The sequence below is a fragment of the Theropithecus gelada genome, chromosome 17, assembly GCF_003255815.1.
Source record: "Theropithecus gelada isolate Dixy chromosome 17, Tgel_1.0, whole genome shotgun sequence".
Classification (NCBI taxonomy): Eukaryota; Metazoa; Chordata; class Mammalia; order Primates; family Cercopithecidae; genus Theropithecus; species Theropithecus gelada.
In genome coordinates, this window is record NC_037685.1 from 59011784 (window position 1) to 59037114 (window position 25331).

The 25331-nt window shown below is 38.8% G+C and overlaps 1 protein-coding gene across 1 annotated transcript in view; it reads right to left on the reverse strand.

Moving 5' to 3' along the window:
• The window catches only part of USP12 (ubiquitin specific peptidase 12), a 104037-nt gene that overhangs the window by 37740 nt on the left and 40966 nt on the right, over positions 1 to 25331 (reverse strand). Inside the window, exons 2-3 of the mRNA XM_025364705.1 lie at positions 12141 to 12221; positions 1905 to 2118 (exon numbers count right to left, since the gene is read on the reverse strand). Of these exons, the coding sequence (XP_025220490.1) occupies positions 1905 to 2118; positions 12141 to 12221 (295 nt within the window). The remainder of the gene's footprint in view (positions 1 to 1904; positions 2119 to 12140; positions 12222 to 25331) is intronic.

Below are 25331 nucleotides of genomic sequence, written 5' to 3' on the forward strand. Positions count from 1 at the left end.
CCATAAAAATACCCCAGGTTTGACAAACAAACATATAAAGCCATAAGTATGTAACTGTATTTTACCTCTATTCAGCATGAGGGTCAACCTAACTAAAATAAAATCACTGTATAAAGAGCACATGTGATAGGTTAACAAGGCCAAGAGAAATGTACTATTAAATGAAAAGGGAAATAATGTATATTCTGTATGAGCTGCATACTTCCGATTTTTTTTTTTTTTTTAGAGACAGGATCTTGCTCTGTTACCCAAGCTGGAGAGTGGAGCAATCAGGGCTCACTGCAGCTTCACCCTCCTGGGCTCAAGTGATCCTCCCACCTCAGCCTTCCAAGTAGCTGGGACTACAGATGTGCACCACCACATTCGATTAATTTTTAAAATTTTTTGTGAGACAAGGTCTTGCTTTGCTGCCAAGGCTAGTCTCCAACTCTTGGGCTCAAGCAATCCTCCTACCTTGGCCTCCCAAAGTGCTGGGATTACAGGTGTGAGCCACCATGTCCAGGCACTGAACATTTTTAAAATACTAATAAAGTCACTGAGAAAGGCTGCCATGTTCAATTACCAAGTACATAAATTTTCCACAAGGACAAAACTTTTAAAGTTTCATATAGACACACACAAAAAGACTGAGAAGACTTAATTGCTCAATCCACATTTGAGCATTAAGGTTATATTTGATTTTCTAAAAAAACAAGATAAACAAATCTGTAATCTAATAAAGTATATATGTTTAGCTTTCATTAGGGGAAACAAAATGTATTTTTGTGAGCAATTAATCAATTATTCTACACGTGTATGTGGGGAAAATGAACAAATCTTCAACAAATGTATCAAATTCAAGAATAATAGCCTATAGCCTATTTCTGGGTCATCTCATATTTCAGGGAACTATATATGATCCAGGCTTACCTCAATTCACTGTGTACAGTGTCAACTGACTAATTTAAGGGCAGGATTACACATTAGGGTATTTAATAATCAATCTTAAAGACTTCTCAAATCCTGCTTGTGAGCATCTATTTAATAGGTAACAAATCAACTAAAAATGCCATTCAATTTTGTTTCTACAATGATTAAAATGCCTACATTAAATAAAAGCCAGAATTCTACATGTTATCTAAATTCCGTTTGCATTTTTGAGGCAGTGTCCCACATTAGATAGAACCCTGGGCTTACGTATCAGGGAGAAGTAAGTTTGTATGCCAGCTCCACCACTTACTAACTCTGTGGGACCTTGGACAAATTAACCTCTCTGAGCCTCAGTTATCTCATAGGGTGATAAAGTCTAACTTATTGGCATGTGAAAATTAAATGAACAATATTTCAAAAGAGCAAAGCGGTGTGGGGCTTACTCAGTAACTATTTTTAAAAAGGGATGGGGGATTAAAACTTATCTACCCGAAGCCAAAAGGTCTTTTCTAGCTCTTTCCCCGGAGTGTGGCTCCTGGCAAGCCTTTTTTAGCTTTTGATTTTTTCACAGCTAAAATGGGGGAAATGACATGCTCTCTATCTAAGGCTACTGCAAGGATCCAATGAGTTAACACACACGAAAGCATTATGAAAACAACAAATGCATAAGCATGCAAAAAAAAAAAAATACCCTTCATTCTTGACAGAAAAGCCAAGCAAGCAAAAAGAGAAACTGTGATTTCTCATTTGCTGCCACACATAATTTTATCTCTGTATAACGCAATGCAAACATTAATTGTATCTTGTATTAATTTATTGTGAGACTATCTTCTTCACTAAACGAGTGCCTCCTTGAAGAAAGGAGTGTCATCTTTGTTTCTTCAACAGCTAACATGTTATCAGGCATACAGATGATGCTCAGTAAGTGCTGGAATTATGGCACACTATATTTAACCTTCCTAGTATGTCATTAATACAGTGGGAAGTAGAGTTACCATTTTCTTTCCGTAATCTTGTGATGAACTTCTTAGGGGGTATTACTCCAACCTTTTTCTTCTGAGTGGCTATGCTATGGAAGAGATCTGCTAAGCATGTAAGAAGGCTCTCCTTTTTCCTAGGTTGACTCTTATATGCAAGAACTTTTTCCCGAAATGGACGACAAAAATAAAGTGCTTGAAGAACTGAATTGCAGTAGCAGGTATTCCCAAACTGCAACAGAAAAAAAAAGTTTTGTTAAATTTAGGGAAACACATTTTCAAGAGAGAAATTCCCGGTGTATGGTTGAGAGAACAGAAAGAGATGACAAGTGGTTACCACTGTTACTATAATACTGACTGCATTATATTATACATTTTAAAATACAACTCTCAAAAATTCTTTAGAAATCACAAAACTAAAGTTTTCTATCAGGTTCTTAGGTACAACCAAATTAAAATACTTAAAAACAAAAAATAAAAAAACCAGATCCCCTGAAATGTTACATGAAAAAGTCACCAGTATGACAGTCTAACAATCACTGAAATGCCAAGTCCCAGTATTCATGATGCATTGGAAAGACATCAAATTCTTAATTATGAATTTCTCTCTTACCAGTCATGTCATTGGGAGTATGTCACTACATCTTACTGAACTCTACTTCTCTGCACTCTAGTAACTGGGGGGCAGGGAAATAACCCTACTTTATAAAGTAAATGACACACAGTTTGATAAATATGTATTGCCTCCTTTTTCCCTTCCATTCATTCAACACTGGCTCTAAAATCTAGCTAATAAAATACCTAAAAGTCAGTTATGAAGATTTGGGGAGCACTATGAAACTATAAAAAAGGAATGAAAACAATTCTCATATTTCTACTATGGGCTGAGATCAAGTATATACAGTATTAAGTTAAAAAGACTAGGTAGAGAAAAAATGTTTAAGATTGGGTGATATCAAAAGTATGTCCACAGACCATTTGTTTATATATTTTTTTAAAAAAATGAGGAAGGATAAACAAAAAGCTAATAAAAATGGTTATTTATAGAAGAGGAAAAATAATGGAGAGATGGATGAAAATGAGAATTCTCTGAAAGTAAGTGGTTATAAAACACTTACTTTTTACCTCCATCTTTCTAAAATAAAGAAATTTCTCACACCTGTAATCCCAGCACTTTGGGAGGCCGAGGCAGGCGGATTACAAGGTCAGGAGATCGAGACCATCCTGGCTAACACGGTGAAACCCCATCTCTACTAAAAAAAATACAAAAAATCAGCTGGATGTGGTGGTGGGTGCCTGTAGTCCCAGCTACTCAGTAGGCTGAGGCAGGAGAATAGTGTGAACCCAGGAGGCGGAGCTTGCAGTGAGCAGAGACCATGTGCCACTGCACTCCAGCCTGGGTGACAGAGTAAGACTCCGTCTCAAAAGAAAAAAAGCAATTTCTAAAATTAAAAACAAAAATAAAACCTAAATGTATATGGATTCAATGGTAGAAATACAGAGAAAAGAATTACTTCAGGTGACTTAAAGAATGTTTACCATACATGCCTAATGAGATAGGGTCTAACCATTTAAAAAAAAAAAAACAGCAAAAAAAATCTATTAGCCAGATGCAGTGGCTCACACCTGTAATCCCAGCACTTAGGGAGGCCGAGGCGGGAGGATCACTTGAGGTTAGAAGCTCAAGACCAACTTGGTCAACATGGTGAAACGCCATCTCTACTAAAAATACAAAAATTAGCCAGGCATGATGACACACACCTGTGATTCCAGCTACTCGGGAGGCTGAGGTATGAGAATCGCTTGAACCCAGGAGGCAGAGGTTGCAGTGAGCCGAGACTGCACCACTGCACTTCAGCTTGGGAAACAAAGCAAGACTCTATCTCAAAAACAAACAAACAAAAAAACAAATTTATTGATATTGTTATTTTGAAACTATTGTGGCTATATCACAGGACAAAGCAAACAAGGAATTATCTTAATACCCTTAGGAACCAAAATTTTTCATGTAAAGGAAAAAAAGATGCTATAATAAAAATCAGAAAAGTAAAAGCCTTGTAAACTTAAGTTGGAAACATCAATATAAACTTACGTTTTTTTATAACTCTGAAAGTGTATGTCTGTGTGTATGCATGTATGCGTGTGTGTGTGTGTTTTCAAACTCTGTCCACTGAAAAGGTGTGGCAGCAACAAGTTTCTCCTTTACCCAGACTGTGTTCTCTAAACACCCTTTTCCCATCCAAAGGAACTCGGACACCTTGAAGATATGGCTGATACAAGATCTGGGATAAGAAATGTACAATGTGCAAGATTAGCCTGGGGTATCTTAAATATAAGTGTCAGCTTTAATACAAAAGGATTACTGCAATGGATCAAAACACACTAACTATATAAAAATTCATAAATTTAAAATGACATTTTAGCCGGGCACAATGGCTCATGCCTGTAATCCCAGCACTTTGGGAGGCCAAGGTAGGTGGCTCAGTTGAGGTCAGGAGTTTGAGACTAGCCTGGCCAACATGGTGAAACCCCATCTCTAACTAAAATTACAAAAATTGGCCGGTTGTGGTGGCGCACACCTGTAATCCCAGCTACTCAGGAAGCTGAGGCAGTAGATTCACTTGAACCTGGAGGCGGAGGTTGCAGTGAGCCAAGACAGTGCCACTGCCCTCGGGCTTCAGCGACAGAATGTGACTTTCTCCACAAAAAAAGATACATATGTGTGTGTGTGTGTGTGTGTGTGTGTGTGTATACACATAATGACATTTTAAAAAAAAGAAACCCTCATGAGTCTCCATTGACAGTTGCAAACTAACATATAAAAGGAAAACATCAAAGATTCATCTTGCCTTTCTCATAAGAACCATGTTTCAGGGGCACTAAACAGTTGATGAAGGAAGTTTTTGTTTATAAAATAAGTCCAGTGAATAAAATCACAAGAAATGGTTGTAAATAACAGATTAAGCAACAATTATCAATGGATGCTCAAAGCATTAGGTTAAAAGCTGATGAGGATCTTTAAAACAGAGGGATCAGACCTAACCCCCCATGCATTTCAGCATCGCTGAAAGTGAACAACTGAATAATGTGTGTCTTTTAATATATCTTACCTCCTATGAAGTACTCTTGCCTTAAGCAAAACCACTAAACTTTAATCATGTCTCTACGTGTAACTACTAATTTACAAGACAGTCAAGAGTCAGGCAGTGAAAGAGACAATACCACAAAGAAGGAAAAGGCCAAGTTCAAAATGTAAATAGTCTCTAGGACAGATGACCTCGTTTCTCCACAAATGGATAACTTGAAAAAAGTTTGAAAAGGGCTCAAGAGACACCACAATCAAACTGCAAATGTAAATGCTGGAGTTTACTTAGATCCTGATTTACAAACCAACTATAAAAAGTCATCTTGGCCAGGCACAGTGGCTCACGCCTGTAATCCCAGAACTTTGGGAAGCCGAGGTGGGTGGATTACTTGAGGTCAGGAGTTCGAGACCAGCCTGGCCAACGTGGTGAAACCCCATATCTACTAAAAATACAAAAACTAGCTGGGCGTTTTACTCTTATAATCCCAGCTACTCGGGAGGCTGAGACAGGAGAATCACTGGAACACAGGAGGCGGAGGTTATAGTGAGCCGAGATGGCACCACCACTGCACTCCAGCCTGGGCGACAGAGTGAGAATCCGTTTCCAAAAAAAAAAAAAGTCATCTTTGAGACAAAAGAAGATACTTGAATATATACAGCATTGGATGATACTAAGAAATTGTTGACTTTGTTAGGCGTGATCATTAGATGATCATATTTTTTAAAATGTTCATGCCACTTAGAGACATGTAATTAAACTTGTCCCATTTATGGCCAAAATGACATGATGCCTAGGATTTCCTTTTCCAGGAAAAAAAAAAAAAAAAGGTCAGTGGAAGAGAATGAAAATATTGGTAATTGTTCAAGCTAGGTTAATGGTTCATGGTGATTCATTATATTTACCTATCCTACTCTAGCTTTTCAAAGGAGGCATTTAATCTTTGAGGTAAATTGTGTCATCATGTCATTATGTGTCAAAATCATAGCAAATAAAGGACCTAACCAGATAAATTCATAGGGAAGACAGAGACTAGGCAGAGCCAATAATTTCAGGGAAAAATTTTAAAAGCTCTGCTATGTTCAATCTCCTAATTGTCTGAATATGTTTCTTTTTTTCCACAGAGATTAAACAAATAAGATCCCTCTGCCCACTGAAACAAGAGTTACCAACTTTTTGAAGAGGCTTGGGAGATCCAAGCCCTCTCCAGCTGAGGACCTGAGACCTAGGGAGGACAATGACTTCTCACATCCACACCGCTAGTAGGAGACAAGCACCGGTTTCAGAAAAAGAGGTGCTTAAGAGGTATGTGATTAAAGCGTACTGGTATCATGATCATAAATGTAACTATAGATACACTTCAGTGCACCCTACTCAGGGGTTAAGTACACCTGAAACAGCATCCACAATGTTACTAAGATTAATTTACCCAGTATCCTGAATAATTTGTCTTAAAAATACTTGTATTTGTATCACAATCTAATCAAGCTAATGACCAACAAATGTAGTTATATCAACTAAAGAGAAGAGACAATGTCCATATTTTGGAATAGGCAACAGGGGAACTGAACAACTTCCACCGAGTAGGGAGATGAAAGCAAAAGAGATCATCTCGGAGTATATCAGAAATATTACGATAATGAGGATTGACCTATCTATAAAAAATACAAGAAGCAAATAGGATAGGCTAAAAAACTAGAGGGAGTCTCTATTTTGTAGACTACTGGAAGTCAGGCTCACACTTCTGTTCAACATGACTTGCTCATCTTTGGAATATAAAGCAAGAGTAACATTATGATCAATTCTCTGAGGCTTGCTATTAGTCTTCTTTTATTTACTTTCCTCAATCCTATTAAAGAAAAATTAAAGGTTGAAAGTACTACTCTTTCTCCAGAATAAGCTAACTTTCAATCTTATTAATAATTTTGAAACTTTTCCTTCAATTTTCTTGATTTTTAATATTAACTTTCATTCAAGGTCCTAAGACCTAAAAATTATCTTTCAAGAGTACAGCCTTCGTGCAAAAGGTTTTCTGGGATGATTTTCTCTACACTCTTGTTTGTGAATGCTCAATTTCCTAAAAAACAAAAAAACAATGCTTTAGTGCTGAAATCTATGCTGTGTTATCTCAGCTGGTTTTTGAAGATCAAAGGTAGGTTTAAATCAGGGAGAGGAAATTTTAAAAGTTGCCACCCTACTCGAGGTCTGGTCATTGATTTTTCGATTGCTTAGTGAGTACAATCTCATTCTTGCTTTCAACGTGCTTTCTCTAATGCCTTTTTCTCCAAACCTTAACAAACATCCCACCGCAAATACTTTTTATATACCTACTACAAACACCATTTTGAGCGCACATCCCTTACACATATTTATAAATTATATGTACTATATTATGTATATTAAAAATGGAGGAATGCAATTAAGAAAATGCACATTTTAGATTTTTGTCTTATTTATTATATAAGCTGTTATTTTCATGAAAAAATATTAGTTTTAAGTGAGAGCAAGGAGATTGGGTATATATTTTTGTAAAGGTTTTAGATTTTAAAACAGTAATTTGATAGTCTGGGTTTATGTTCAGTTATTTGGATATGTGGTTTTAACGGCTATCAAAACTGAAAAAGATTGTAAAGATACATAGGTACAAGGGAAGGAGAGTCTCACTACCTACCCTTACTTTTTAAATCATGGTATCCAATTTGTAGTCCTATCTACCAAATTAGTTTGAATCCATTTAGGAAATGCTTGCCTTGAGAGTCCCTCAGCCCAGTAATGAAGCACATAGTATCTGAAGCCAAACTGTCTAGGTTCAAGTCTGGTTCCACTATCTGACCTCGGGAAATTACTAAACGGTTCTGTTTATCAGTTTCTTCATCTGCAAAAAGGGGACAATAAAGCACCTATCTCTTAGAATTTCTCAAATAATTAAATGAATCATCACGTAAAACACTCAGAACAGTTCCTGGCCCTTCATCATTTCATAGCTACGTTTTTGTTTTTTTTTTTGAGACAGGGTCTTACTGTCACTCAGGCTGGAGGGCAGTGGTATGATCATGGCTCACTGCAGCCTCAACCTCCTAGGCTCAATATCCTCCCACCTCAGCCTCTGGAGTAAATGGGACCTCAGGCATGCACCACTATGCCCCCAGCATGTTTTTTTTTTTTGTTTTTTTTTTTTTTAGAGACAGGGTCTCACTATGTTGCCCAAGTTGGTCTCAGATTTCTGGGTTCAAAGCAATCCTCTCGTCTTGGCCTCCCAAAGTGCTGGGATTAAAGGCATGAGCCACTGTGGCCAGCCAATAGTTGCTTTTAAAACAACCTTTTAACTAAAATTATGTAATTCTCTAAAACTACATTTAAATTATAATAGATCTGCCACAGCAGAAATAAATGAGTGAGGGTGATGCCATCAACCATTTGACATCATGGAACTTGTAGTAACATACAACCATATCATATACAGATAGAGTATAGGCACCAGTCTCATCCTTATGTTAAGAATAATGCTTAGTCTATCATTTTTAGATAAAAAATAAACATCATAAATTCTAATATTTTCTTCCCATTCCCAATGGATCATCTTACACACTTTATTTGGAGACTACTGGTTTTAACCACCATAATGTCAATAGCATTACTTTGTTTAAATACTGAGGCTGGGCACAGTGGTTCATGCCTGTAATCCCAGCACTTTGGGAGGCTGAGGCAGGAGGATCGCTTGAGACCAGGGATTCAACACCAGCACAGGCAATATAGTGAGACCCTGTCTCTACAAAAACCTTAAAACATTAGCTGAGCATGGTGGTGTGCACCTGTAGTCCCAGCTACTCAAGAGGTAAAGGCAGGAGGATGGCTTGAGACAGGGAGGTGAAGCTGCAGTGAGCCATGATCACTCACTGCACTCCAGCCTGGGTGACAGAGCAAGACCCTTTCTCAAAACAAAACCAAAAACAAACAAACAAACAAATCCAGATAAATAAAAAGCAAAAAATAAAACTGTGAAAAGGAACTGTTTTTGTAGAAGCACAACTTCCTCCCTGTCCCCCACGCTGGGCCTGGGTGACGGTGCCTGTTCTGTGAACATGCTGAGATGTTCTAAGGGAATGCCCTCTTCCACCAACCAGTTCTTGCTTAGGTGACCCTATTTTAGAACCTTGTATTTCCACACTCCCCTACCCACCACTCTTCTTACTCCAGCAGAGTAGACCAGACAATGAGTACCTAACCCAGAAGTCTTCTTTTCATACTCCAATGGATGTCACTCCCTCACCCTACGTTCTTACTCCACTGCCCCAAGCTTCCTTGTAGGAACTGCTTTCTCTCCTCTATGCAAATTACTGTTGTGTTATCAATCAAAGCACTTTTACGGCCCCTAAAACAAGGCTGGACACTTGGTACAGTCTAGCCAGAGGACCTGGGCCGGAGCTCTTTTGCCAGGTTTGATATGGATATTCTCTGGACTCTCCAACAATGTAAACCTCAAGTAAACTATAGCCATCAGACGGGGAGAAATTGAATGAGAATGAAATCAATGCAAAAGAAAAGAGAACCAAGAGACACTTGCCCTAATGAAGTTTATAACCTAAAAATGGGAAGTTTCATTTTTATTTATTTCTATAATGGACCCTGCTCCAACTAACGACTAGAAGCAATTCAGGTTAAATAGCCTTTTATATGATAGACTAGAAAAGGAATCACAATTGTATAATAAAGATTCTGAAGGGAAGCACATTTCCTTTTTTTTTTTTTTTTAAACAAACAGCTTAAAACCTCAGAAGACAGGAAAAGCACGTTTCACAGCACCCTCGCAAATGGAGTTCCTGCGGCCAGCCCACTGGTGTGTTGAGGCCCACCTGTATTAGAAAATTAATAAACAACCATACAATAAAACAATGAAAAAAAGCTATTCAAAAACAATGCACAGACTATATTACAAGTAGGAAAGATACACTAAACTGTGGTTTAAATCACTCTCTATCAGCTCTACTAAAATAAGTACTAACCAGCTACAATATAAAAGGAAAAAAGGCAATTTGATTTAGCCAGTTAAAACTTGTTTTCAAAGAATTTAGCTGACGACGTAAACAGCTGGCTTGTAAGTGGGATACTTTACAGCAAATTTCCCCATCCAAAGCTCCTCAAGTCACACCAGTATTTCTCCTCTCTACTTCCAATAATATCAGGAATAGCATTGTATCTATGAGATAAGCTAAGAGGAAATCCTCATTCTATGTATTATACAAATTATAGTGACAGGTAATTATCCCTCACTAAGAGTAAGCTGCCATAAGAGCCATCATCTGTGAAAATATTCTTACAAGACAAAAATATCTACAATTGAAAGTAACAGAAAACAGGTTGTCATCAAAGCACTAAGAGCAACCACTCTGTTTAATTTTCTGCTAATTTAATTTGTGGTTATTTTCCTTCTCTCTATTCAAAAAAAAAAAAAAAAAAGCTTGGGCAATATAGCAAGATCCCATCTCTACAAATAATTTTTTAAAAAATTTGACAGACATGGTGGTGTGTGCCTGTGGTCCCAGCTACTCAGGAGGCTAAGGCAGGATTGCCTGAGCCCAGGAGGTGAAGGCTGCAGTGAGCTGTGATCACACCACCACACTCCAGACTCCAGCCTGCTGCATGGAATTAACCACTCCACTAGCTCTGCTGCATCTACTCTGACCAGTTTTATTTCTGAGTATAATTCACAATGTTTCCCAACCTTTAATAGTTGGAGCTGTGACCCCTGTAGATATGTTAATTTTATATATAATAACGAGGCACAGAGACCAGAAGTTCTATTTCTATTCATCAAATGAATCTCTCTAGGGGATAAAGACAAAGAGTCCTCTGATGGTCTCTTAGTAAGTTTATTCTCTCCTGCTTGTCTTAATTTTATTGTTAAGAATTCTAAATGAAATGCTGTTTTTTAAATTAGAATATAAGGCTAAATTCCAGAAAAAAATAAGCGAGAGGAGTAATGAGCAGCCTGTTCTGAACAGAGAGAAAGGTAGGGGAGTGATGATTCTTTGTTATAGGTTATATGCATAGTGCACAGAGACAATTCCCAAAGCACAGGGAATCACACACATCACTTCAACTGCCTTCCTCAAATCCATGAGAAACCCATCTCAAACGCCCTATGTATGGACTAATATTTAGAGTCCACCAATCTGTTCAATATAACTTACTGTGTTACCTATTTTATCAATATATGCATTTTAAAACACCTGCCATGGATTCACCTAATAGTACAGTACAACAGTATAAAATAAACTACCACAACAATTATATAGCACAGGTTTGTGATACCCCCCAGTGACTCAGAACAGATAACATTCAGGTAAACTTCTCAAATTTTCCTAAAGTCTTAAAAATGTGTAATTACTAGAATTACCTCCATAAGAACTGGGATGTACTCTTTCCCCACATTTCACACTTTTATATCTCTAGCACTGGTGCAATGACAGAAGTAAATTGTCAAATACCCCATAGATACATGGAGGCATTTGCACAGCTAAATTTATACTTGTACATTTCTACCACTTAGTCAAGTAAATCATTCTCAAAGAATCAAGAGTTCACTTGGACTAGGTTATATATTAACACTAAATTTTGGCTATGATAAATTTCTGACAAAATAGGGACAATCAGATTGACAAGTTAGAAACTATTCTATCTCTAAGATTTTAAGATGTGAGACAACTGGCCAGGCGCAGTGGCTGATACCTGCAATCCCAGCACTTTGGGAGGCCAAGGCGGGTGGATCACGAGGTCAAGAGATGGAGACCATCCTGGCTAACACGGTGAAACCCCGTCTCTACTAAAAATATAAAAAATTAGCCATGCGTGGTGGCAGGTGCCTGTAGTCCCAGCTACTCAGGAGGCTGAGACAGGAGAATGGCCTGAACCCGGGAGGTGGAGCTTGCAGTGAGCCGAGATGGCGCTACTGCACTCCAGCCTGGGTGATAGAGCGAGACTCTGTCTCAAAAAGAACAGGCAACTTTGTTTCCCTTCCCTTGAAGATCATTTCAAAATTCCCAATCAGGTCTCTTGGCATTTAATTCTATTAATACAAAAGAACAATTTTTCTTTAATAACTTATGAAATGCATACATCGTCTTTAAAACTCCTTCCAAACATGATTCTAAGTGTACCAATGGATACTTACATTGACTAATCCAAAATAGTGCTCATTGACTGGAAACTGTTCTGGACCAATCTCTTTCTCTAATGCCGAAGCATTGGCGCCCTAGAAAATGAAAAACAAAAATCTTAGTATTTATAGTAGTCATGCACCGCACAATGACGCTTCAGTCAGTGACGGGCCGCAGCATGATGGTCCTATCAGATTACAACGGAGCTGCCCTACACAGGTGTGTCTGTATCCTTCACACTGTATTTTTAACTGTACCTTTCTTATGTTTAGATATGTTCAGATGCACACTTACTCCCGTGTTACAACTGCCTAGAAAACACAGGAGCATGCTAAATAGATTTGCAGCCTTCGAGCAATAGGCTCTACCATCTAGCTAGGCGTGCAGTAGGCTCTACCACCTCGGTTTGTGTAAAACACTCTATGATGTTCACATGCACAATGATGAAATGGCCTAATGAAGCATTTCTCACAGCATATCCTCATCGTTACACGACTGCATGTTCGTAGTGTTGTCATAACTACAGAGGTGTTAGAAACACCCTGTAAAAAAAACTATCTGTGATCCCTATTGCAACCTAACACAAAGAAAAGAAAAAAGGAGAAGAGAAAGAATGATATTGAAGAGTAAAGGCTTTTGATAATGGCTAAAAATTGGTTTATAGGAACTTTCTCACAGAACCAAAGCCTGGATCAAGGAATTACATTCACAACATGTTCTTTTTTTCTAAGTAATGAATGAAATTTCCTGCTGTATCATGTACTCTAACAGGAGTGTAATCTGATAGCACACATCTCTGAGAGCCAAACTTCTGTGAAACTAAATATAAATATGCACATGCTCAGTGGCCTAGCAATTCTGAAGTATAAACCTGAAATTCTTACACAGAACTGAAGCTGACAAGAATGTTTACTGCAGTATCATTTATGATTGCAGCTGACAGCAGTCTAGATGGTCCATCACTGGGGAAACAGATACGTAAAATGTGACAGCATACTACATAGTAGAGCCAAAATAAATGAACTAGGTTTACACAAAGAAACATGAGCATCTCAAAAACACAATGTTAAATGAAAAAAAGAAAAATTAGATTAACGTAAAACACCAACATGTGTGTGTGTTTAATAGCACATGGAAAGTAGACTGAAGAATGTATATTAAATATACTATATACCTGAGTGGTGCTGGAAGAGGGATGGGCCATGGAATTGGGAATGGGGTAAAGGAGAAAAAAACAAAATCCAAGGAACAATGACCTCGCACAGACAATCATAGTGTGTCACGGTTTCAAGAGTGTGATCAACTCAATTCTGTGCACCTGTGGTCCCTGAAGACCATGTGAAAGGGAGGGGGAGAAACGTGGCCCTGAGCACCATGGTGGGTGATGACATATAAGCAGATACAACTAAATAGACTCTAAAATGTAGTTTGAAAGGGAAATAAAAGCAATTCTGCTAATATGACTCTGAATATGTTTACCTTGAAAATTCCCAGGAAAACATAATAGATAAGTATAACTGATAGGACATTGCTCAAAAAATACCCAAATGTCACACTGAAGAGCTGCAGAGACCACACGCCTCTTCAGCTACACCAGGCATATAGTCAACAACGCACCAGTGCTCAGAATCCCACATCTGCTGCTTCCTTCCTGCACGAGACTCCTAAACCTGGGAAGCCCAGAACCCTTATTAGACACTGAGTCTTCAACTTCCTGACAGCTCTAGGCTGAAAAGGAGGACTGATAAAGGCACATGGTGAGTTGGCAGTCAAGTTCCACCAAAACAGGACGTTTCTTCTAATATCTTCCAGCCAACCAGCACTTCACACCTCATATATACAGGATACTGTCTTTATTTTTTTGACTTGGGAAATCAATTTTTGGTTTTATATAAAACCTTGATACCATCACTAGTTAATAGATATCATTTATTTCTAAATTTGGATAGCAATATGTCGTAACAATACCAAATTCAATTATTACAGCAACTTCACAATCCACTAAAAACTGATGGGAATATGGCAAGCCCTACTACCCCTCACCCTGCCAGCTCAAAAGTCCCTCATATATGTTGAAAATAACCAACAAACCCGGGTTTTTAACACCTGTCGTAAAAATTCAAACTGATACTGGCTTATTCAAATGAGTATAATCCTTTCCCCCCACCAAAACAGAAGAAACGTGCCATCAACCAAAATACAACCTCAAATACTTACCTATCTAGAACAATAAAATACCAGTGCATACATCTTAGGAAGGCATTTCTGGCCTTTAAGATGCACTAAGAACAAGTTAACGGGTGAAGATGATCCCTCCACTGTTAGCCGAATCACACGCCACTCGCCTTGTATTCTAACCACCCCACATGTCCACCTGTCACCATATGTACCACGTACTTTCATGCCTGCTTAGTAAGCTCTTCTCCCACCCCCTTGTCCTCACAGCAGTTTCAACTATGGGTCAGGTCTCTCTGTGCCTCAGTTTCCCAACTGTTAAAGAAAAATGTTAGCAACTACTTTATAGGGTGACTATAAATTAACAGAATTTTAACTTTTCTAAGGCAGCTGGTGGCGCCTGGCACACAAGCAGGTGTCCAATAAATGTTGGTCCTCTTCTTACCCTTCCCTTTAAACAAAAAGAAAACAGTCACAGTAATACATCTTTTCTGCTCCGTGCAAAAGCTAAGAAATGACAAGAGGAAAATCAGAAGACAAAACAAGACAGCTATAATACAAAAAAATAGATACCCTCCTTAGTTTAGCAGACAAGAGCCAATTCCCTCAAGCGGCCCCCAGAGGTATCATCACTGTACTCCCCCACACAGCCTAACAACAAAGCAGAACCATAATCCAATTCAGAAATCTGAGAACAGTAGGCCAAGAGTGGTAAGGGAGAAAGAGCTGTAGATCATCATAATTTAACCTTTCTGGATTTAAGAATCTTCATTTGCAAAATAAAAGGGTCAGAATCCTCAGTGATTTTCAAAACTCCCAGTTACAAATTTTCTGTTGGGTTTTCAAGTAAGCCTTTACATGAACTAAGATTTTCATGGCTAAAACTATTCAGAAAATTAAAAGATCATATGATTTCTAAAATTCCTTCTCACTCAACATTCTATCGTTTCTGATGACTTTCATCAATGCTTCTGAAGACATTACTGTTTTAACACAAAACTCTAGGGAAGTCTAAGACAATCAATATATGCCAAGCCAAGTCCACAATTCAACAGCTTGAAGAATGATGGTTAGGACAGACTGACGGTAGCAGATTGAAATGAAAAGTACAAAGAAGGAACAGTACTCACCTTATTACAGTTCTAAACTAAGGCACAGCACCATAAACTATGCCTTCCTGTGGTAATGACTGTGCAGCAGATTCTGCAGATGCAGGAGAAGCATGCTTATTGCATGCATTCAAGGTTTTCCTCAACAGAAATGATCAGGGTACACTCCTCTCTCTAGCCTAATGCTAACTAAAAAGGCAAAAGATTATACTAAGCAATTGGTTTCTGCTGAGTTGTTTTTAAATTTAACAGCGTTTTCAACACCAGAGTTAGACATAACTGGTGAAAACCAACTGCAAAGTCAAAATTTTGCTGTTCGATTGCAACCATCTTTAAGACATTCCTGAAGGATTTTGTTGAAGGCTGACAAATTCTATCATATCACATAATAGTCCTACAATCACCCAAAAATTTAAAGTGAGCCTAGAAAAAGTAAACATTCAATAATAATAGCTCCATTACCACATTTAAGAAGTATGACCCTATCAAAACTAACAATAGCTTTTATGAAATCAGTGGTTCTTTACTGGTATAAAGGGAAGGCATGATGGTGAGTTAAGAAGTTCTGCTCCAGGCCAGGCGTGGTGGATCTCCTGAGATCAGGAGTTTGAGACCAGCCTGGCCAACATGGCGAAACTCCGTCTCTACTAAAAATACAAAAAATTAGTCAGGTGTGGTGGTGGGCGCCTGTAATTCCAGCTACTCGGGAGGCTGAGGCTGCAGTGAGTCAAGATCGCGCCACTGCACTCCAGCCTAGGCAACAAAAGCAAAACTCCAACAACAACAACAACAAAAAGTAGTACTTCTGCTCTGGAGTCTTCATAGGTATCAGAATTAATTTATTTTTGTCTGAGCACATGACACACACAAATGGAAGAAGACATTTTTTTCTGACTTCTGTGCCCATTTTTGTAACTTAGGCAAAAGATGAGACTTAGTACCCTTACTACAGAATTCATCATGAAGAAGTAATTAGCTACTCAGGCCCTTCTGATGAAAACAATCAAAAGATAGGTGAAATTGAAAAATAACTATTAACTGAGCTAGCGATAAAAATAATCTGCAGGAATCAAAAAACAAAGTGATGGGGTAATTACGAGAGATAAGCAAACATCAAAGACTTCCCACTGCTGGTATTTTCTGACCCTAGCGACCTTTAAATTCTCTTCCAGCAGCTGAATGGAATGGTATGCAGGAAACAGGTGCTAAAACTTAGGGCCCACTCAAGACAGGGAGGACAACAGGCGATATGAGCATGAAGTCGAGATCTCCAAAGAGTTTCTCTTCAATGTAAAAGGGAACCAGTAATAATCCCACACTACAAGAAACAGCAAGAAAACTTGCTTGACTTGTCCTTGGCACTTAGGAGTAGAGACAGGAAGAAAGAAGAAGTATCTTCCAAAACTCATAACTATAACTAGGCCCTTCTAAAAGTCTGTGACCCAAATTTCCACAAACTGTGATCAAAAAAAAAAAAAACCTCAGTAGAGAATTCAAAGCAATCCTAAATTGAGAGTGCCCTCCTTCCACCTCTTCTACTCCACAAAAGGCAGAATCACAAATTCACTCTGGAATGAGATGAATTCAATCCACCCACAAAGAATTCCTACAAGTACGATGCCAAGAGATTTGAATTCATAAATCAAAAATTACAAGAACACACAGGAAAAGAAAGCCCCATGAATAAGAGCCCCATGAAGAAATGCAGACAGCAGAATGAAACTCAAAAAGTTACTGACAGGCACAGGATGTAAAACAAATGTCTAATATGTGTCAACAAATGACAATGAATTGATTGTAAGAACAAAGATGAGACTCTAAGCAGATGTTTAAAAAGAACTAAATACAACTTCAAAATATAAAAGTTGCAAAAGCTGAAGTAAAAACTCAATGGTGTGGCCAGGCATGGTGGCTCAAGCCTGTAATCCCAGCACTTTGGGGAGGCCAAGGCGGGTGGACTCAGGAGACCAAGACCAGCTTGGGCAACATGGCAAAACCCCGTGATATGGTTTGGCTCTGTGTCCCCACCCAAATGTCATCTTGAATTGTACTTCCATAATTTCCACATGTTGTGGGAGGAACCTGGTAAGAAATAATTTCAATCATCGGGGTGGTTCCCCCATACTGTTCTCGTGGTAGTGAGTAAGTCTTACGAGATCTAGTTTTATCAGGGGTTTCTGATTTTGCATCTTTCTCATTTTCTCTTGCCACCGCCCCATAAGAAGTGCCTTTCTCCTCCTCCCATGATTCTGACTCCTCCCCAGCCATGTGCAACTGTAAGTCCAATTAAAACTCTTTTTCTTCCCAGTCTTGGATATGTCTGTATCAACAGTGTGAAAACGGACTAAAACACCCCATCTTTACCAAAAATACAAAAAATTAGCCAGGCATGGTGGTACGCAACTATAGTCCCAACTACTCGGAAGGCGGAGATATGAGGATCACACGAGCCTGGGAGGTGGAAGTTGCAGTGAGCCGGCAGCGCGCCACTACAGCTTGGATGACAGAGTGAGACCCCATCTCAAAATAAATAAATAAATAAACGTTAAAAAAATTTTTTTTAGTGGATGTGCTTAAGAACTAAACAAGGTTAATATCAGACAGTATTTTTTAGCCAATATTCCTGTCAATGTAAGGTTATTAATGAAAACTCAAGTTTCATTAAAAACAGGAAACGTGGCCAGGCACGGTGGCTCACACCTGTAATCCCAGCACTTTTGGGAGGCTGAGGCAGGCAAATCAAGAGGTCAGGAGATTGAGACCATCCTGGCTAACACGGTGAAACCCCGTCTCTACTAAAAATACAAAAAAATTAGCCAGGCGTGGTGGCGGCGCCTACAGTCCCAGCTACTTGGGAGGCTGAGGCAGGAGAATGGCATGAACCTGGGAGGTGGAGCTTGCAGTGAGCTGAGATTGCGCCACTGCACTCCGGTCTGGGTGACAGAGTGAGACTCCATCTCAAAAAAACAAAACAAAACAAAACAAAACAAAACAAAAAACAGGAAATATTTTACAGAGATTTCACGGGAGAATGGATCCATTACAGAACTGCTGTAGAGAGACCACGGTATACTACAAGTAGCACTAAACTAGCAAAGCTACAGACTTGAGTCTGGTCTTGGCCATGACGTTAAGTTGGAAATGACTTGAGACAGATCATTCTCTCCAGACCTCAGTTTCCTCAGATGTAAAACTTCTGTCTATAGTACCTTCCATCCCCACATTTCCAGCAACATATGAATTTTACGGCTCTTCCAATCTCATTAAAACATTAAATATACAATGTTGGATAGTCTATTAAAAGTCAAACATTAACAAAGTCCTGAATGAGTTAGGAAATAGCATCATATCCTCAACAACAGCTGTCCAATACTAAGAATTTGTAGGCTGATATGGTTTGGCTCTTGTCCCCACCCAAATCTCATCTTGAATTGTAGCTCTCGTAATTCCCACGTGTCGTGGGAGGGACCCAGTAGGAGGTAACTAAATCATAGGCATGGGTTTTCCCATGCTGTTCTCGTGATAGTGAATAAGTCTCATGAGATCTGATGGTTTTATAAAGGGCAGTTCCCCTGCACACGCTCTCTTGCCTGCCACCATGGAAGACATGCCTTTGCTGATCCTCTGCATTCCACCATGATTTTAAGGCCTACCCAGCCATGTGGAACTGAGAGTCCATTAAATCTCTTTTTTCTTTATAAATTACCCAGTCTCAGGTATTTCTTCACACCAGCATGAAAATGGACTAATACACAGGCAATGGGGCAAGTATCTCCTTCAACTTACCTAGTATGAATTCTTGAAAAGATGAGGGTTTGTTCTTTTCACACCCAGAAATCGCCATCCAAGTGAAATAATAATAGGCTGAAATTACAAAGATACCCTTGGCCTATTATTTTGATAATATAAAAGTAACTATATATTAAATGTTGTGAGCAACCCAAAAATATCTGCAAATAGGAAAAAAATAATCTGGGAGATGGCTATCCTGCAATTAAATAATTTTTACATAGTCAACCATGGAAAACATATAACTATCTACCTTTCACTCCTTTCACTCTGCCATTATGAAAAAGATAAAAATTACACAAAAGTAAACTGAAAACAATTAATTCAATCTGGAATTAATGTAATTTCTTAACTTAAAAATCTCCTGGCCCACAACATCTACATCTAAAACTAGATTATGGCTAAAACATGGTGTCTATGAGGATATGTCATCTTGAAAAGTTACATTCAGTATATACTGTTTCAGAAAGTACAGAACAGTACACCTTACCAAGAAATTAAAAATGATGAAAACACAAAAGAATGTGCATCTATCAAAATAAATAAATAAATAAAAGTAATTTTAAAAAATTTAAAAAAAGAATGTGCATCTATCATTTGGAAAATGTATTTAAATAGTTAGCCAAACTATTAGTTTCCACACAACTTTAACACAAATAAAGAGAAAATTCAATACACTGTTCCAGTTTCATGTTTCAAATCATATTTTAGAATGCAGTGTGTATCATTTTAAGTTAGATCAGGTCAGTACACAAAGGAGAACTGCCAAATCAGGCAGGAAAAGCTTCCCGGAGGTGGGAAAAGCACGTGACTTGGTAAAATAAGAAAAGTTCTGGAGGCACAGGAAGCAGCCCATGTGAGGGTGTAAGGCTATAAACACAACAAAGAAGTGAATGTGAGCTGTAAAGATGAATCCAAAGTATAAAGGCGAAACAAGTTTATCTCATAGATGAAAAAGGGTGAAGAGTCAAAGAGAAGGCTTAACCCTCATACCTGTTCTAGAAAACACCATGTGCCCTGAAACCAAATCAAAGGCAATGAAAATATTTATGACAAAACACATTATATCTACACAATGAGTCTGAGGAATCATAAAAAGAGTATCAAAGCAGTAGGCCTCGGGATATGTGAAATTCAGTATCTGACTACCTGTGTTCTCTCTAGCCCTGTGCTAGTAACTGGAGAACATGATTTTTAAAGTGTGGTACCCATTAGTGAGTGGTGAGGTCTTTGCAGTGGACCACTACCATCTTCTTTTTCAGTAAAACAGATCAGATACACATCTTTATTAGGAGTAAACAAAGGCTTCTCAAACTTTTGTTTCAATATGGAAATATAAATGTATGTACTGGGTCTCATTTCTCAATGTAGGTTGAAATTTTTTATATTTTATATACAAAAGCATAAGAAAAATGTCAAAATCATAATTCAACTGGGGAGTAGACAGTGAATAAAAATTAGCTTTTCATGATCACATATAAATAAAAATCAATTTAAAAATAAATTTAAAGATACAGAGATAAGAGAATAAGTGTCCAAACTATGTCACAACACACGATGTACTATAGCAAGTCTGGACAGGAACAACATTGAGTGCTGGAGAACTTGGAAAAGCTTCACAAACAGATGGAACTGAGAGTCACTTCCAAGATGGCCAAATAGGAACAGCTCTGGTCTATACCTTCCTGTGAGATCGATGCAGAAGACGGGTGATTTCTGCATTTCCAACTGAGGTACCTGGTTCATCTCATTGGGACTGGCTGGAGAGTGGGTGCAGCCCACAGAGGGCGAGCGGAAGCAGGGTGGGCTGTCATCTCACCCAGGAAATGCAAGGGGTCAGGGGATTTCCCTTTCCTAGCTAAGGGAAGCCATGAGTGACTGTACCTGGAGGAAGGGTACACTCTGCCCAAATACTGTGCTTTTCCCATGGTCTTCGCAACTGGCAGACCAGGAGACTCCCTCCCATGCCTGGCTTGGTGGGTCCCACACCCAGGGAGCCTTGCACACTGCTAGCACAGCAGTCTGAGATTGACCTGGGACCCTGGAGCTTGGCAGGGGGAGTGGCGTCCACCATTGCTGAGGCTTGAGTAGGCAGTTCTGTGCTCACAGCATAAACAAAGCGGCAGGGAAGCCTGAACTGGGCGGAGTCCACTGCAACTCACCAAGGCCTACTGCCTCTCTAGATTCCACCTCTGGGGGCAGGGAATATCTGAACAAAAGGCAGCAGACAGCTTCTGCAGACTTAAACATCCCTGCCTGACAGCTCTAAGAGAGCAGTGGTTCTCCTAGCATGGCATTAGAGCTCCGATAACGGGCAGACTGCCTCCTCAAGTGGGTCCCTGACTGGGAGTGTAGCCTGACTGGGAGACACCTCCCAGCAGGGGCCGACAGACACCTCATTCAGGCGGGTGCCCCTTTGGGACAAAGCTTCCAGAGGAAGGATCAGGCAGCAATATTTGCTGTTCTGCGGCCTCCACCGGTGATACCCAGGCAAACAGGGTCTGGAGTGGACCTCTAGTAAACTCCAACAGACCTGCAGCTGAGGGGCCTGTGAGAAGGAAAACTAACAGAAAGGAATAGCACAAACAGAACCAAATGAGCCAGGCTTTGACTCTTTCTTCAGGGGTATTTTCATCATAGCTTTTCATGTTGGTACAATGAAAGCCCTGAACTACGAAGAGTAGGCATTTAAACGTTCCAACTACAGGCTGGGCAGGGCACTGAGTGACAGCCTTCAAACCAGAAGGCTACATTCCTGTCCCCATTCTAATATAAACTAAACTACTGAACCACTGCAATAAAACACTGCCTCAGTTTTCTCCTCAGTAAGATGGGAGACCAGATTTGTAGCATCTATTGCAAATCCCAAATGCTACAATTCTAAAACAGCATCACTACTGTAGAGTTACCAAAGTTTAAATTTAGAACAAATAAATTTTTTTAAACATTTGAGCTCCAAATTACTAATCTGCAAAAAAAGGGCAAATAAGACTTGCAACACGGCCTGTTTCTGTGAAAAATGTATAGAAGATGTTCAGAACAAGGCCTGGCACAACAGGCCCAAAGCAAACTTCCTTTGCCCATCTTCCTCCATCCCAACTACAGTGCCATCTACTACTCTTTCCTTCGGATGAGTCTTTCAAAAAACACAGTCCTGACACAATTTCTGTGGCTGGGAGGGAAAGTATCTGGGGGTTCTGCACTGATCTGCGGTCATCCTAAGAATCTTGGGCTATACTTCCTCTAGTGGCCTCCTCTGTTTTTAACTATCCCATCGAAGTTAAAATGTGCACCATAAAAAGTAGAAAGGTCTAGACCTAAAACTGGCATTGCACCATTGCAGTACACGTGGCGGAAGCTTGCAAAAGCTTAAAATCAGAAATTGGCACAAAGCAAAGTGACCCTCGGTAAGATACGATATGGTACCAACGACACAAAAGGGAACAGAGAGGTTCAGTTGCCAACACTAATGGAGAAGTCAGAACATGTTGCTAACTCTGAGAGAAATGAAATATTGTACAACCAATTATCAAGCTCTAATAATCTTATGATCAAAGGGCCTTTGTCTCTATTCCTCTCTATCACAAGTCTTCTGAAAACCACTTGTTTCATTGCAGGAAGAAAGAGAAACAATATGAATTTGCTGTCCAGTAGTGTTTATGTTTGTGTATATATCCCATCCTCCCAACCTACCCTCCATATCACTCCTAAACATCTTCAACCTGATAGGGAAGATTTCTGGCAAGTTTTCAAAAACAGAATTTCTTCCCAGAAGAAATTAAAAGTAGTTTATTTCTCCTTCAGCTGCCACCACAGAAGCACATATGTAACATATTAAAACACACAAATTTCTCATCTAAGCAGTTCAGAAAAAATCCAATTCTATGATTAATCACTGGGCAAATAACTGCAAATCTAAATTTACTCAGAGGACTCCACTTATGTAATAAAAAACAAGTTACATATCTGAATCAATATTATAATTCATTGCTAAAATAACTAAACCAAACCAACAGGCATGTAATTTTAACTTTCAAAAATTCAAATGTCCACTAGAAACTCAATATTCCTATCTGACATATCAAAAGGCACAGTATTCCAATTATTTTATTCAGTATTTTCAATGAAGTTTCACCACATAATTCATGGCTAAATGTGTTACAGAGAATATTTAGAAAGAACAAAAGAAGATTCGGATTTACCTTAAGTCTTTTAACTCAGTTAAGATATGGAAATATAAGACCACTGGATGCCAAAAAACAAACAAACAAAAACCAAGCTTTTGATCTGTAAATGTTCACAATGAGACAATGAGCTACTGAAAGAAATCACATTACTTCATCTCTGTCAGAAGTGACAGTAGTGATAATACTGGCTTTTCCAAGAACCACTCTGTCAAGCCTTCACATTTGGCTTAACAATAACATCAAAAGGGAAATTCTCAAATATGACCAAACTCAGCATAACAACATACTTGAGTGTGCACAATGAAACTTCACAGATCCTACTTTCCTAACAATACAAAAAACTTTCAAAAAATTAATAAGATACTCTCATGGATGCCAAACATTTAAAACATAACTATATCTGAACTCCGTAACTGGCACCTTACCTAAGGCAAAAAGGGGGCAAGATGTGTTTTTTCAGCATCTTCATATTGTCTTCAATGCAGGGATTCACCCACTTTGGTGAACAAATTACAAGAAAGTTTCATCAAGCTCTTTCTACCATATTATTGACAATTCCTGTATCTATTTCACCAAATAAGGTTTCAGCTCTATGAAAAGCAAGGATCCCTGGATTGCCACCCTGCATACCCTTCAGACACCTGACTTGGATAACAGATTTCTGTGATTATGCTCAATGAGAAAACCTGTGTTGATGTTTTTCCACTTATAAATACATGAACACTTCTATTTTTCCCAACACCTACGTTATAGTATAATAAAGTATCTGTAAAGTACCTACCACTCCTGAGAAGAAAATCACTATATAAATAAAAGGTATTATTAAGTTGAAGTGAAACCAAAATCAACAAATTACATTATGGACTGACTTAGTTTATAGTAACAGAGTTCATACTCCAGATTCCATATGCGAACTCTGACTCATCCTTTAATAAAAAGCAAATTATCATCAAACTTACATAGTTATATCAAGTACTCAGAATATTCCATACACTTCAAACAAAAAAAGGTACTCATATTGTGAACTGTCTCAGAGTTCTTCATTTTCTTACCACAATAAGAAAGTGACCTGTAGCTCTGTGTCACTGAGACAACAGGAATATTAAACCAGAGTTAAGTGAAAAGAATAAAGCAGCATCTCTGCCAGCCCTGTTTTCTAGACCTCCATCCCCCTGACCTATAAAATGTGGTTCTCTCTTACCATTTTCCAGCTATAAAACTGTGAAAGAACTGAAAACAACCTTTAAGTTCTGCAAAAATAAAAACCATTCTTAGCAACCACACCATCAACAGCTCAGAAAATGACAGTGTCACTCTAAAGATGTGCGTAGGCCAGGTGCAGTGGTTCACACCCATAATACCAGCACTTTGGGAAGTCAGAACAGGAGGACTGCTTAAGGCCAGCAGTTCTAGAGAAGCCTGGGCAACATAGCAAGATGCTGTCTCTACAGAGGATGTTGTGGAGCATGTCTATAGTCCTAGCTGCTCTGGAGGCTGAGGCAGGAGGATCGTTAGGTCCAGGAGTTCGAGGCTGCAGTGAGCTATGACCTGGGCGACAGAGTGAGACCCTATCTCTTAATAATAATAGAAAATAAAATGTATGCACAATTTTTGTGAAGGATGTTAGAGAAATGCTGCAAAGGACTTTATTCCATTAATGCAGTTTCAGTATCTTCAAAAACAACAACAAAAAAGCACAACTGTTTGATAAATGGTGGGGAAGTAGAAAAAAACTGGCTGCAACTGGCGTGAAGTACGGTCACATCCAAAACATATCAGTGGAGTGACCGACATGGAAAATGGCAGAGTAGAAAGCTCCAAGGGTTAGTCCTTCCAACAAAACCATTCAGCTGAAAAATACATCAGAATCAACTATTCTGAACCTTAGACCCTCATCAGACATTAAACACCCAGGGCAGTGGTTGATGAAGGGAGAAGAGACCAC